The sequence below is a fragment of the Agelaius tricolor genome, unplaced genomic scaffold (assembly GCF_023055355.1).
Source record: "Agelaius tricolor isolate 1412-34295 unplaced genomic scaffold, bAgeTri1.0.p SCAF_74, whole genome shotgun sequence".
Classification (NCBI taxonomy): domain Eukaryota; kingdom Metazoa; phylum Chordata; class Aves; order Passeriformes; family Icteridae; genus Agelaius; species Agelaius tricolor.
Window position 1 is genome coordinate 190199 of NW_027269334.1, and position 15173 is coordinate 205371.

The following is a 15173-nucleotide window of genomic DNA, read 5'->3' on the forward strand; positions in this document are numbered from 1 at the left end:
CCCTAACATTGCAGCCAAATTGGAAAGGCAGCACAGAGTCACCTTTGGCTTTCATGTAGCCTGAAGTGTGCCAGAGATGGCTGTGATACAGCCAAGGCTCTGGGCCAAGCTCCCCATCTTGCAAAGACAAAGAGCTCTGTTTGGTGTTACAGCCTGTTCCAGGTCAAACAGCTCATCACTGCTCTGAACTCCAGCTCCCACAAGTGGCAGCTTCCCTGACCTGAAGTAGGATGGGATTCAAAAGGAGTGTTGCGGTTTTGTTTTGGGGTTTTATTCTTCCCTGCTTTAGAAATTAGCTGGAGAGACCAAATCACCCTTGGTGACAGCTGCATGTTTTCTGTCAAGGGTAAATATTAGTCCAGCTGTTTTCAGCAAGTTTATTCCTGAGGCCAGGGAATAGGAAAGAAGTGATTTCTAAGAACAAACCTAGATTCTGTTGATGGTGAGTAAATTGCATACAATGTATCCCCTGCTACTGGTTGGCATCCTGTCAGCGGTCCCAGATGGGCTGGCATCCATCTAAACTGGTGTCTCCTTCCTATTTTGTCTACACCACACCACTGTCATCATTTAGAAGTCTGTGTAAGCAATACATCATTGAAAGGAACACCAATCATTCTTCTTTTCCACAGGGTTGGATTGACAACTTCAACGGGACCAGTGGAATATTTATTGCGGTACGTCTGGTTACTATTTAAGCTCCCCTTAAAGCAGAGTTTGAGTTACTAAAATAGCAATTCTGATAATTCTGATGTTACTCTACAGCCCCACTTAGAAACTGTGTGCAGTAAAGGGCCACAGGAATCTTCTGAGTCTGGGAGAAAGATGTTACCTGCTTGCCACACATCTGTCAGCTGGTAGGACCCAGAGGATGATCTTTTTGTGTGAAGCTCAAAAAAGGACATTGAGAGAGTATTCATGATGCTGGTTTGCTAAAATGCGAATTGCAGTTCCTAAAAGCTCTAAAAAAACTAAAGGTTTGGACACATTTGGCCAGATTTTCAAAGAAAAGGCAAAAGATGTATCCTTGAAATGAGGGTAATTCATGGGTGTCACAGCTTGAATCTTTTAACACAAATTTATTTTCCAGGCCAGGTTACCACACTGTCAACACAAGCAGCAGTATATATCATTCCATTTGTCTCTGTTTGTATTGTTTCCATATCTACTGCTATAACTTGTCATACTTCCACAATACCAAAGATTCTGGCTCCCACTTGCCACTGCTTTGTACAGGATTTTTCCCTCTACAGACTACACCTAAATAATATGTATGATTGATTCAGACTCTGCCAGTCACATGGATAATTCACTATATTTTTTCCTAACTTGATAAAATATTGCTGTAAGATGAAAATTATCATTACAATTAGTACATGAAAGGAGTAAAGTTGCATACCTTTTCTCTTGCCTTGTAATTTTTTTTCTGAACTAAAATCACTGCCTTAGGCCTCTCTGTCAATCCATAATGCCGTATAGCGCTGGGCAGATATTTATGTTCATGTATGTCCAACTTCATTGCTTTGTCAAAACTAGGTTCTAATCAGCCTGGTGCAGTGTATGAAAGGATTAGTGGTCTGCAGTCATCAGAGAGCAGAATAAAATCCAAATATGATCTCGTTAAAAAAGTTCATTTATATCTGAAGTAGAGTATAAATAGAAACTTTCAGTTATGGAGTGCACAGGACAAATAATGCTTTCATGTGAACTCCATCTATACATTTCAGAGGCATTCAATTTTTGTACACATATTATTGACTTCTAATCATGTCACAGTTTCTTTAAAAATAAATTTTTATATTCCTTGGTGACAACTCAAGAAGCTTGTACTGCATCTCTGCTCTAGTCCCAGGATCTTGTACTGTTTCTTGATAACATCATAAAAGAATGTTATGATGTTATCAAGATCAAGGAATGCTTTGCAATTCCTTAATTTTGCAGATACACTTTATACGTTTTCATGTGTAAGTTCTATCTTTTGTAATGACATGAATTTTATATTGGACTTTTTTTTGTTTTGGTTTTGTCTGTCACACCATTTATCCAGAACTGGTTTGCAAGAAACCTTGGGCCAGGTTTTGTATGCAGATGTAGCCTGTATCTTTAGATCCAAGTTAGCTTCATGGAGAGTAAAGATTATGAGATTCTAGGGTCACTATGGGAAATGGCTTCTTTTTTTATATAAAAAGATTAGACTTGCACTGAGATTTGAAAAAGAGGTGGTATTTTTTGGTCCAGGTTTGAAGCTCTGAGATTTTTCAGTATAGTAGAAGAGACCATGAAATTTTTGTCATCTATACTGAGCTCTTGGGTGATGAAATATGGTCTGTAACTACATTGAGAGTTGGCCAACAAAAAGACAAAAAACAATGACAAGGATGCAGGGTGTAGAGACAAACTTGTTTGGAATGTTTTCCAGAAGGTAAAAGTGTTTATTATTAGGGACCCAAAGGACTTTTTTCTTCTGAAGGGGGGGAATTAATAATTTTGCAGCTTTCGAAAAGAGGAGAGTGTGAATACATCCACTAAGTACATGAGTTAATGTTCTTGAATATGGGGAGTTGTTTGAAAATGAACCCTTAAACATCTGAGTGATGCATCAGTTTGATTACCTGAAAGTTGTGTCAGTACAACCAGCTCTCCTGGCCAAATGTATTTTAAACTGTGATTATTAGATGAGTAGCTTTATTTGCTTTAATTAAGTGTTGAAAAAATCAAAAGGGAAGTGGTTTTGGTGGTTTGGTTTTGTGCATTTGAAATGTCCCTCCATACCAAAATACTCACTTTCAACTTCTAACCAAGCTCATCCTACAGGGAGAACATCCCTTAGATTCAGGTTTGGTTCAGATGATCTTTGATGTCATTTGGGCAGAATCTGGACTCCAAATCTTGCAAAGACTTTTTTCCTCGGTTGCAGTGTTTGAGTCTGATCATTTAATTCCCTAAATAGACACATTTCTTTTAAATATTCATTAAATATGGGAGTCCAAGTTGGTTTTGATAATGTAATTATGTTTCTTTCTCCTACAGTTGCTCCAGCTGCTGTGGGGAGCTGTGTTTGTTGATTGAGGAACAAAATTAAATTAAGTACATTTCCGCTGGAGAGTAATTAACTCCTTTTGTCTTGCTGTTCCCTATTACATGCAGAGACCTTCCTCCCTGCAAAGTAGTGAAGCTGTAGGGCACAACAGTTTAATTTGTGATCTGGACGGTGACTGTCCAAAGCACCTCAGCTGAGAGGCTGTCCAGAAACATCAGACTCTGGCCAGGAAATTATTTTGGAGGCTTCACTTTGCAGTAGCTTTTATTTCACTGAAGAGAAAAATGTCAGTATCTATAAATAGAAACCAAGCCATACCTGATGGAAGTACCACTCAACCATTTTTGATGTAAAAAGTAACCTAAAAAACTTAAATCTCAAGCCTTTGTTACATGCAAAACATAGGAAATCTCAAAACCATTCGTGTGTGTATGACCATCACATGCTGCTCTGACCACATTTTGCTGCAGATCCATCAAACATCCTCATTTGGAGGACCTCAGAAAGGTTTTTAGTGTGAAAATGTGATAGTTTATCACACAGTAGTCTCTAGTGAGCATATGTTCATAGTAGTGGAAAATTCAAAGCTGTGCTTGGTTGCCTCCTTTGTTTCCTTCTGCCATTTTTTCCTCCCTTGAAAAAACCCAGTAGTAAGAACACAAAGAAAATCATAGTGATGTTGCAAATTAAAGCTTTAGTGTCTGAGCCTAACCATATTTCAGCTTAGGGCAGCAGAATTCAATGTGTGACACAAGTTTGAGGAGGATGAAGTGAGCCGTGTAGGGAATCTTGCACTGTTTGTGTCAGAGTCTGTGATCCCTCTGACTAATGCACCAAGGATGAGATGGGACTACTCAGAAGTCCTAGTTCCTGAAAATTAAATCAGTCAAAAGTGTTATTCCCTTACTTGCAAGCTGTGAAATGCAACAAACACATCTGATTGCAGACAGGGAAAGGTGGAGGAGAACAGCCTCCAAAAGACCCCAAAAGATAAACACCTTCCAGAGAGGGATAAAGTGTCCCTTAAAATTCACCAATGACCACTAGACAGTGGTATGTGCTTTACAAGTTAATAGCAATCTTAAATGCTTATTTAATGACTTTTTTTTTTCTTCTCAGATTTAAGGCAAGGGGTTTTCCACAACTAGGCACTTCCTGTTTAGTTGCTGTAGAAAAATTTAATCTCTTTTATAATGAAATTCGAGTTTCAGATTGTATGAAAATAATTTAAGAAAAGCTGTAACATTTCCTTTGCCCTACCTTTTAAATATTGATGGATCTGTAGCAAATGTTCATTTGCTCCTTCATTCAGTCCTTCTCTCTGTTTTTGCACAGATCTAAATTACAAGAGCTTTTATCCTTCCTTACTTCATCAGCACTTTTATCCTCTCAGCTTTTTCCCTTGTTCCTCAGCTTAACTGCATTGTTTCCCACATAAGAAAGAACTTGATTGCAACCATGACTCTGCCATGTTTGGTTTCTTCTCTTATGTGCTCTGTTGAGCCCTCATCTGTGACACACCAAGTAAAGTTCTGTCACCCCATTTCACCCCCACCTTTCTGTATTTTGCCTTGTCCTCTCTGATCCAGTCTGCTATGCTGTTGCCATATCTCTCCTGTGGAACCTCCAAAGCCTCATTGGTCATAATGGAAGCCCCCTGATAAGCATTCAGGTTAAATGTACATATTTTGGGGAGCCTGATCCCCTGAAAAATGCACTTTCTACTGAAGGAAGGTGAAAATTTTTTGTTCTTGCCTCTTTCCTCTTTTTGGTTGTCAGTGCTTTGTATTTGCACTGATTCCTTTTACTGAGTTTTGGTGGGTGATGTGCTCTTCAATGCAGGGGCCATCCTTTGTATCTTTGTGCTTAACAGACAGCTTTGGAAAAGAGGAGAGTGTGAATACATCCAAAGGAAAGGTAGTCAACTTTTCAAAAATCCTACAGGTGTCATTTCCAAAGTGACTGTAGTCTCTGAGGTATATTCAGAACTCTGTCTTCCTGTGTCATTTAAGAAAATGTAACTTTCAGGCATGCACTGTACAACTTTACCGCCGCAAATTCAGATAGGTTTCTCTCCTTGGGTTTTTTCTTTCATATTGAGATAAATTAAGAGTCCCAGCTTTTCTTGTACACAGCACAGACATCATCATGTTTCTAGGCGTCCTCTGGAAATCTAGGACAGCAGGATCCATGGGAGATCCATCTTTGTGGTCACAGAAACCAAATAATCTGCAACAGAAAAACCTTGCTACAGTGCTGGCCTGTGCCCAGTGCATGCTGCTGGAGTCCTGCCAGTTAAATCTCAGCCCAGCCTGAAGTGGGTGACTGTTTCCCTGTCTCCCTGTCCCACAGGCAGGCAAAGGGATCCTGCGGACTGTCATCGCCAACAATGAAGCAGTGGCAGATATGATTCCCGTCGACGTTGCCATCAACCTGACTCTCGCAGCTGGGTGGTACACGGCCGTGCACAGGTGGGACGGCATCCCTCTTCGTAGCATTCCTTTTGGCCACACACCTGGAACATTTGCTCCCTGCACCAGCACTTTACAGGGAACTGGGAACTGATTAAAAATCAGTGCAAGAGGCTGGTTGATTGATTTTCTGGTTGGTGTTTCCTCCCTGTGGGTGGGCAAGGACTGAGAGCATAGGAGATGCAATAAAGGTAGGGTTTAGAGTTAGGAAATCTCTACAGCTACGGGTAAGGCCTGTTTCTTGCCTCTTAGAAGTCACTATTCTGAAGGCCAAGAGTTTTGCAGCAGTGGTTTTTGAGTCTCCTTTTCATTGAGCTGCTTCTCAAGTGTCTTCTGGAGTTTTCTTGGTAAAAAAAGCTCTATTTGTTTTCCTTGGGAAACACTGCACAATGGAAATACGTTATAGGCTTATACGTTATACGATTTAAAAAAATCTCCCTTCTTTGCATTGTTGAGAAGAGTATGTAGAAATGGTATTAAGGATTTAAGGTCTTTTCCTGTAAACCTTTGGCCTGGCCTTTAATCATTAGGTAGGACTACAGAGAATAAACTACATGAATTATTCTGGAGGTTTATGCAACTCTGAGAAATCAAACCCAGGCAAATAAAAGGCAGAAGTGTTTTCCTTTGAAAGACAGAGTAAGCCCTCTGAGCTGAGAGTAGAGCTACATCCAGTAAGTTAAATAAGGATCCTAAAAGGACCTTGAAGAGCAGCTCACCAGCTTTCCCCTCAAAGCATTATTAAGATAGCCACCAAATTAAAACTCTGCAGTTTTCAAGTATAGAATAAGAAAAATTATTTCATCACTTGACACTTTTGGCAAAGCATACTTAGATCAAGAAGACTGTTTGATTAATTCTTGATTTATGTTGAAAGAAGAAATAAAACAAGTGTGATCCATGTTTAGTTCCACATCAGAAAATGCAAGCTTTGTTTGGTATTAAACTGGGAATTTACTTGAAATTGATTGTTTTTGTAATCCCATCTCTAAAAAATAGAGTTTCTTCACATCTCAAAATAATACCTCTTTCTGTTTTCCAGACCAAAAAACCTGTTGGTGTACAACTGTACAACAGGAGGAATCAACCCTTTCTTCTGGGGAGAAATGGGTAAGGTCTTAATTAAATGGAGAGCATCAATAGTGTTCCTAACACTTAGAAGAATTGGTTTCCACAGTTTAGGTGGCATTTGGAGTCTGCCATTCAAACTGTATTTTGAGTGAGGGTCCTGTGATGTAAAGGGTACTTCCAGACCAAACCATTCTAGGATTCTGTGATACTATGGAAGTGAAGTGGTCTTTCTTGTCCATAAGAAAATTCTGAACAGAATTAAGAGGTGTGCACTTCAGGAGGAAAACATTGAGATGACTGGTGGGCTTCAAAAACAGTTTGTATTTTGATCATGAGTTTTGTGGGAAAAAAAATCAAATTATTTTGATGGCTGACTTTTCTTCAAGTGGATGTACTTCCAAGGCAGGGGTGAAAGAAAGGGAGACACATCCTGATACCCTTGAAGAGAAAAACTCATGCTGAAGCCAAGCAACAGAATTTGTCTCAGCTGTGTACTGTGAAATACTGTGTACAGGTAGTACATTCATGGACAGATGTACTGGGCCTGGTTTACTTTCTGTTACCCCTGCATTTATATCTTTGTGCTTTAAATACAGGAGGCTGGCTATTCCATCTCTCATACTTAGTTTTGCTTTTCCCCTTGCTTTATTTACATGGCAAACTAAGTCAGCAGAGAATGAGACCATAATTGCATTTACAGAATAAATGTCTTAACCATTATTTGATCACGTGGCCTAGCAGGGAAGAGGTTTCAGTAATTGGCTGAGTTCTGAGGACATCATATCCAGCTCCTGGTTGCTTGTTTTTTTTTTTTCCCCTCTTTCAATGAGAGATGAAATGTTGTGGTTAGTGAAGATCTTTTGTGGCTTTTTCACAGGAGTGAATGCAAAGCTCTTCACAGGCTGCTACTTCAGCAAAAGACACCATAGCACCACTTTCTGAGGTTTGCTTTTAACCCTTTTTCAGTGTAAATTTGCTGATGAAAACAGCAAAGTATTTAGTGCATGGTCATTGATTTTATTCTATTCCTCTGCTTGTAACTGTGGAATTGGCCATGAAGTCATCTGGGTGCAGCAGTGGCAGCTTCCATGAGCAGCTGAGCTGTGTGGTGGAACTGAAGGCAAAATTTTCTCCTTGGGTGACACTATGAAGCTCTTTCTTCCCCATGTTGTAGCCACAGTTTTCCTGTGAGAGAGCACCATGCTGCAGAGAATTAGGATGGAGTATTAAAGTGCAAAATTTTGCCTTTAAAGATGTTGCATGGCTGAAGAAATGAGTTTGGGAAAGATTTACTGCATCACTATGTTATGACTGCAGGTATCCAGTCTGAATCCTTATTCAGACTCCTACCAATTTCTTTTTAGGAAATACACATAATTCTGTTCAAGGAGTCAGGGTGTGTGACTGGTCATCAGGATGGAGGGTTCTGAGTGTCTGGAAGCTGCTGAGAAACCAGGGAAGGGAATGGGAGTCACCTGGTCTGCGACTGAGCGTTTTAGTGCAAAGCAAACATGGGTTTTGCAGAGGTATGGGCCTGGGCTATCTGGTTAGGCCAGGTGACACCAGGACCTGCTGTAGGAGTGACAGGTGTACACAAGGTAGTAGGGATTTTTCAAGGGGAGAGGCTGGATTAGGCTTAGGATACCAAGGGTTCGGAACAGAAGTGTCGGAGATGGTGATGCTTTGAGTACACTTTGAGTGATGAGCTGCGAGGGAGTGAGGGGGCGAGGGAGGGAGGAAACATCCATTGCAAGACAGTTCATTCTAAAGTTCCTCAGACACAGATAAAAACTCCTAGTGTTAAAAGGGGCCTTAACTGATTTATTTCTTTTCCAAATAATGCTATGCCTTGAGGTTTTTCTTTTTCCTTACTTTCTCAGTATTTTGCCTACTTATACAAAGATGTGGTCAAACGACTAAATTTTTATCTGATGAAGCATATTCTGCTTTGCTGTAATGTGAATCTGGTTAGTCTGTACTTGGTGAAATACATTTTACAGTTTCTCCTCAAAACTAAACCATAAAACAGTCTGGAGATGATGTTCAGTGTGGCAAAAAATTAAATTCAGTTTATTCTTGTTAGTCTACCCGGGTAAGACCTGTGTCCAGTTCTCCCCCTGCAGAACCTGCCTTTGAGTTGTAGGATTTGCTGCTGTGTTTTTTTGTTGAGGCTGGAGGGAAGGACCCCCCCACCCACTAAGTCTTTGCAGTAGCTCCTAGAGGTGACAGATTTCTAGTTTGGGGTTCTTAGTAGAAGTACAGCAAAAGTCACTACTTGAAGTTCAGTGATGAGCCGAGCACAGACACTGGAGAGTCCTATCTGAATGTTACAATTGGTATCTGCTTATCTGAGGATGATCTGGATGTTTCTTGTGACTTGCAAATTCTCATCTGATTTTCTATTTGTAACATACGCGAAGAGACTAAACTGATAATATGAGCACAGACTGATGTCGTTAACTCTCAAATAAATGTTTTAGAAAGTGAAGAAAGCCCACATATTCTTCTTTCTGGAGCTTGCTGGTGCTCAGGAGTAAGAGCGCCATCTGTTTATCAGTCCCTAGGATGATAGTCTTGCACTCAGTTACTGCAGTTCTATTAAGCCTCTGCAATATGCAAATGTCCTAGATGTGCACATCCAGATACCAGTTTGTGGCACTGTACCATTGCCAGAGCTCAGAATCAGACCCAGCATATTTTGTGCCTTAACATGCAGAGGGAAGGGAAGATTCCCACCCTATCATTTGTTTTTGGGTTAAGAATGCAAGACAGTTTGCTGCCTTAGAGCATCCAGAGGTCTTTTGAAAACAGGCAGACATTTGATGTTGTGGGTCAGATGTGGTTTTGAATGGACATAATGAAGTATTTTTAAAGCTATCACCCTGTATAAGCAACAGACTAACTCAAACATCAGCCCATTGGAAAATCTGACTGAAAATTAGAAATGTCATTTTTCTTTTTGGGTAGCAGATCAAAGTTTGCTTTCAGTGATCTAATGAAATGTTAGTACTTACCAATTTCTTTTACATCTGCTGCAGGTGAAAGCAGAACTGCAGCTTCTTGAAGCTCTTAAAGCTGCCTGCTTTTCCTCCTTTATGCTTAGGTGCTTTGACAAGGAGGTTTTTGTCTGCCAGTGTTAAGTGTGGAGCAGGATTGGGTTTCAAATACGCAATAGATGGAATTGTCAGTTTTCATAGCAGAAGGGACAACCTGGTCCAAGCTCTGTTGACACAATTCAGAGAGCTGTGGGCTGGAGGTGCGAAGCACAGCACCTTGGGCTGTGCTGCACTGTGCTTCCAGCCCATCTGGAAGTGAGTGATTGCCAGTGAAAAATGCCTGTTCCTTGCAGGGCAGTACGTCATGTCCACATTCAAAAGGAACCCCCTGGAGCAGGCTTTCCGAACACCCAACGCTCACATGACCTCCAGCTACTTGATTAACCAGTACTGGATCACTGTCAGCCACAAGGCACCCGCCATCCTGTACGACCTGTACATGAGACTCACAGGGAGAAAGCCCAGGTAAGGAATGGTGCCCTCAGCCTCCTGTATACCCGCCACTCCAGTGGAGAGCAGAGCTTGAACCAGTGATGAGAACTGGAGTCCTTGAGCTTCTTCCTGTCTCCTTCTCTTGAGGAAAATGAGGAAATGCATGGCTGTAGTTAAACACAGCCTAGGGTTCGCACCCTTCCCACCACCTGGAGAACAGCACATCTTTTGAACTCAGCTTTACAGACTTCAGAGGTTCCCAAGGCAGACAAGGGCTGGTAGTCTTGTCTTCTCTATATCTACATCTCTACCACTTCAGCTTTCCAATGGGATCACCCCTATCTGGCATATGGACTTGAGCCTGGCAAGGTTTAGAACATATCAGCTAATACATTTTTTTCCCCCATAAATCAGATCCCTAAGTAGCTGTTTCCAGCACTGGTCTGAAATCTAGGAAGCAATTGTTTCTGAGTATGATTAAATTCTAATTGTATTTAGGAGGGCAGTTCACCATTATGGGTGGTGTTTGAGCCCTGGAAGTGGTAGGGCTTGGAAGGAACAGCAATATCTATGTCCCATGTGGAAGGAATCCTCTTGTAAGTGATGCTACTCCAGACATTGTCCTCCTTTACTACCCTGACACCACATAGGAGGATTTGTTGTGCAGTGTGAGAACAGGATGCCAGCGCTGTGTTGATGTCAGCTGCTCTGATTTATCCCTGACATTCTGCTTTGGAGGCAGATTGGTCCGTAAAAAGACTTACGCTTATCCTGGCAGAAAGAATTACCGTAGAAATAGAGGTAAACTGAAAATTAGGCTGGAATCTCCAATCTTTGTTGAAAGGGGCAGCAGTAAGATCTTGGCACTGCCATTGCAATTGACATTTCTTTTCATGAAGCTGACTGGCATAATTAACCAGTGGACACTGCCTGCAAAAAATGCTGTAGTTAAATGTCAGACAAAACTCAGCATCATCTTCTGAACTTTAAGATTTGCAGCCTCAGCAAAGATGGCTCCCCAATGAAGTTGGGAGTTTTCCAAGTCTTCTTTTTTTTTAATATAGTTCTCCTTTTCTTTTTATCCACTACTTCAGCTCATCCAGGTATTGCTGCAATGTGGTAGAAAGCACAGTGGCAGCTCATAGTTTCTTCTTTTCCTAGATACCTGAATATCAGACCTTTATGGTCTAAGGGCAGTAAACTACATGAAGTAAAAAAGAAGCCTTTTTAGGTGTAAGCTCATTTCACATAAATTTCCAGATATCAAACAAAACTGCCCTAAGTGGTTTTCTGTGAGTGCTGCACATCTGTCTATGACTTAGAGCATAATGTGGTTTTATACCCTTAGTAGTCCCTTGGGGCAATCCTGTCTCACCTGAGGATCTCCTCATGCAAGGCTCTGTATGGGAGTAAATAAAGAAATAATCGCTGTAAACAGTTTATTAGAAGACAAAAAGCATGTCTGAACTGTGGCCACAGTGAGAGCTAATACTCAATTTATTCCTCTCAGTTCTTCCATAGTGGAGAATGAGATTTCCTGTAAGAAACCTTTGCCATATTTCTACTCAGTTGATGTTTTGCAGAAGACCTTTCCTTCATACAAATTATTAGTCAATGTTTTGAATGTGGTCACATCAACTGAGCTCAGACAGTTGACATGAAATGCAGTTTTCGCACACACCTCTTCAGATCATAGAATCACAGACTGGTTTGGGTTGGAAGGAAGCTTTAAGATCACCCAGTTCCACCCCTGCCATGTACAGGGACACCTTCCACTATCCCAGATTGCCCAGAGCCCCATCCAGCCTGGTCTTGAACACTTCCAGGGATGGGGCGGCCACAGCTTCTCTGGGCAACCTTTGCCAGGGCCACTCCACTCTCACAGGGAAGCTTTTCTCCCACATATTAAAGAGTTGGTTCTCTTACCCTTTTTTTTTTCTGTCATTTTCCATTAGTCCTAAGCACTTTAAAGATTTCGGGGAGTCAGCTTGTGGATCTTTCCAATCTAGCTGCATTTCTTCCTCCCAAGTTCCTAAAATGTATTAAAATATTCACAAAGCTTGGCCCCATGGTGTTTGCCATGCACAAGAGGATTATTCTGAAATAATTTTAAAGCAGCTCAGTTAAACTGTATTCAGTCAAGGTGCACATAATTATTCAGAATGAAGGTTCCTTTAATGTGATTGTCTGCTTTGCTTCTAAAATGAAAGCCACTTTACAAAGGAGTGCTTGTCTAAGGTTTTATAGTGCTCTTTCCAGTTGCTTTGGGAGAGCTGCACACTTCTGCTCTAAACTGATGGACTCATTGTGTCTTGCTGTGCTGTGCTGAGTGCTTATCACGGTGGCAGTCACATGCGCAAAGGGAGAGGCCAGCCTAGTGCCATTCTCCCACAGACTGCCACCTTTTATTTGTCACAGCAGCTGTGTTACCCCCTGGGCAGCTCAATATTTTGCATGAAAACAGCTTTTTTTTCCACAAAAATCTGCCTTTTAATGCTTTCTCCTGCCCTTACCCAGTCTGAGAGGACATGGTGTCCTCTCAGAATTGACCGAGCCCTGTACATCCCACTTTAAAACAACTGCCAGTGGCCTTTTTTACTCATGACCACTGGGACAACTAAAATAATCCTGCAGGGTAGGACAGCATTACTGTCATCCACTTTTGTATAAAAAATTAGTAAGATAAGGCCAAGACACAACAGAGGACCTAAACCTATATTTCCCAAGTCCTTAAGCAGTTATGCCTCTGAAGCAAGACAGCAGAGACATGGAGCTGTTGGAGGGGGTCCAGAGGACGGCCATAAAGATGGTCAGAGGGCTGGAGCACCTCTCCAATGAGGACAGGCTGGGAGAGCCAGGACTGTTGAGGCTGGAGAAGAAAAGGCACATGGGAGACCTGGTAACAGTTTTTCAGTACTTTAGGCAGACTGGTGGGAAAGAAGAGGAAGGACTCTTATCATGGAGTGTAATCATAGGATAGGGAGGAATGGTTTCAAACTGAAAAAAAAGTACATTTAGATTATATAGGAGGAAATTCTCCCCTGTGAGTGTGGTGAGGCCCTGGCACAGGTTACCCAGAGAAGCTGTTGCTGCCCCATCACTGGAAGTGTTCCAGGCCAGGTTGGATGGGGCTTGGAGCAACCTGGGATAGTGGAAGGTGTCCCTGCCCATGGCAGGGGTTGGAACTGAGATGATCTTTAAGGTCCCTTCCAACCCAAACTACTCTGTGATTCTTTGGTTCTGTCTGAAAACTGAAGTTGAGCAAATGACTGCTGAGCTCAGTGTCCATATTGCAGATGTGGTCACCAAATACTGGCGCTAATGCCAAAAATCAGAGCCTTGCTTCAATACACAACTCAGGCTTGGGAGCAGAAGAAAATTCCTGTGGCAGAAAGAAAAGTACCCACCTTGAGAACAGCAACACTGTACCTTTGTGGTGCAGACTTCATACCAGCTCAGATGGGCTCTTCCCTCCATAGCAGTGGAACACGAGGTAGACACAGCTTCCAACCCTTGCTTAGGTCAGAGCAATGATGTGGACATCAGTGGCAATGCTGTTGGCTCCCACATTGGAGCCAACAATAAAAGCTGGGTAGCTCTACGCTCGAGCTCAGCTGGAGCAGTTGGGATTTGCTGGGCAAGTTCTCAGCCTAGTGAGTAGCAGGGCAGTGCTCAGGAGGAATTGGAATGTTTATTCACCTGGATTGGTGGAAACACAAACCAGCAGCTTCTACATAAGGTCAGACTTCCTGCTCATCTCTGATCCCTTTGTTTCAGAATGATGAAGATTATCAATCGGCTGCACAAGTCTATGACACTCCTGCAGTATTTCTCCACCCAGTCCTGGAACTGGTCTTCAGATAATATGAATATGTTAATGAGTCACCTTAACACAGAAGACAGAAAGGTAAATGTGTCTTGAATATGGGTTGCTAATCTCAGATTCTTTCATCTGCAGCAATTATTTTTGGTGTATTGTGGAGCATTTAAATGATATCTGGATGATTGGAATTGTTTTTAATCCGAAATTATTTATTTTAGGAGCTTTCCATTTATTACAGGAGAATGTCTTCAGGTCACTGGCAACCCAACCTATTCTATGAAAACTTCTTCCTCTCTACAAAGCCTTTCTTTGCTCTAAGAGACAGCTGCCTGAGAATTTGCTAACAATTTGTCCAATATGAGCACCCAAAATGAACTGGGGTAGTTGGCTGCAATGAGATTTTGTTTATGCCAAACACCAAAGTGATCTATTTCTTGGATTTCTGTTGATCTAGCTGCCAAAAGAGAGTGCAGCACAGATGAGAGTAACACCAGTGCAGAGGCACCTGTTGACTCAATGTCCAGTTAATTTATTTACATATAATTTTAGTGACATGTTAAAACTGCATGGAGGTTTTCATTTGAATCTGTTTGCCTGTGTGGAATGCCATTTTTCTTCCATGATTCTGTGTCTGTGTGTGTGTGTGTGTGTGTGTGTGTGTCTGTGTGTGTACAAGTTGCTACCTGACTTTATTTTTTACCAGTTAGCACTCCATTTCTGCTTGCTTTGCTGATTCCCAGCTGGGTGGGACATTAATCAGCAGCTGTGAAATACAGTCTGTCAGTGCTTGGAGCTCAGTGGCTTTGAGAATTTCAGAGAGAGGGCCTTGTCAGGAACAGAAATCAATGAAGAATTGATGCTTCAAGTGAACTTGTTTTGAACTCTGGTGTTCAGCTTTCATTGTTTGTCTTTAAATCCCAGTTATACAACTTTGATGTTCGCCAGCTGCACTGGTCAGAGTACATTGAGAGCTACTGCATAGGTGCTAAGAAGTACTTGCTAAATGAGGACATGGCTGGAATTCCAGCAGCAAAGCAACATCTACGCAAGTAAGTCACACCCAGGGACAAGAGAAGAGGACGAGCTCCTGGATAACTTTGGGGAAAATAAGTCTAACTACATTGCAAAAGTATTATTATTATTATTATTATTATTATTATTATTTTTATTTTTATTTTTATTTTTATTTTTATTTTTATTTTTAAAATTGAGATGAATAACTTATTTCTTATTACAGCAGTTTGTCAGTATTTACAAACATAGAATAAGGGGATAGTTGG

The 15173-nt window shown here is 41.4% G+C and overlaps 1 protein-coding gene across 4 annotated transcripts in view; it reads left to right on the plus strand.

Annotated features, from left to right (window-relative positions):
- Positions 1-15173, plus strand: part of LOC139585340 (fatty acyl-CoA reductase 1-like) — a 124206-nt gene that overhangs the window by 103632 nt on the left and 5401 nt on the right. For all 4 annotated transcript variants that reach the window (XM_071418026.1, XM_071418025.1, XM_071418027.1 and 1 more), the window contains exons 6-11: positions 633-677; positions 5393-5511; positions 6554-6621; positions 9932-10103; positions 13848-13977; positions 14815-14942. In XM_071418026.1, the coding sequence (XP_071274127.1) occupies positions 633-677; positions 5393-5511; positions 6554-6621; positions 9932-10103; positions 13848-13977; positions 14815-14942 (662 nt within the window). The remainder of the gene's footprint in view (positions 1-632; positions 678-5392; positions 5512-6553; positions 6622-9931; positions 10104-13847; positions 13978-14814; positions 14943-15173) is intronic.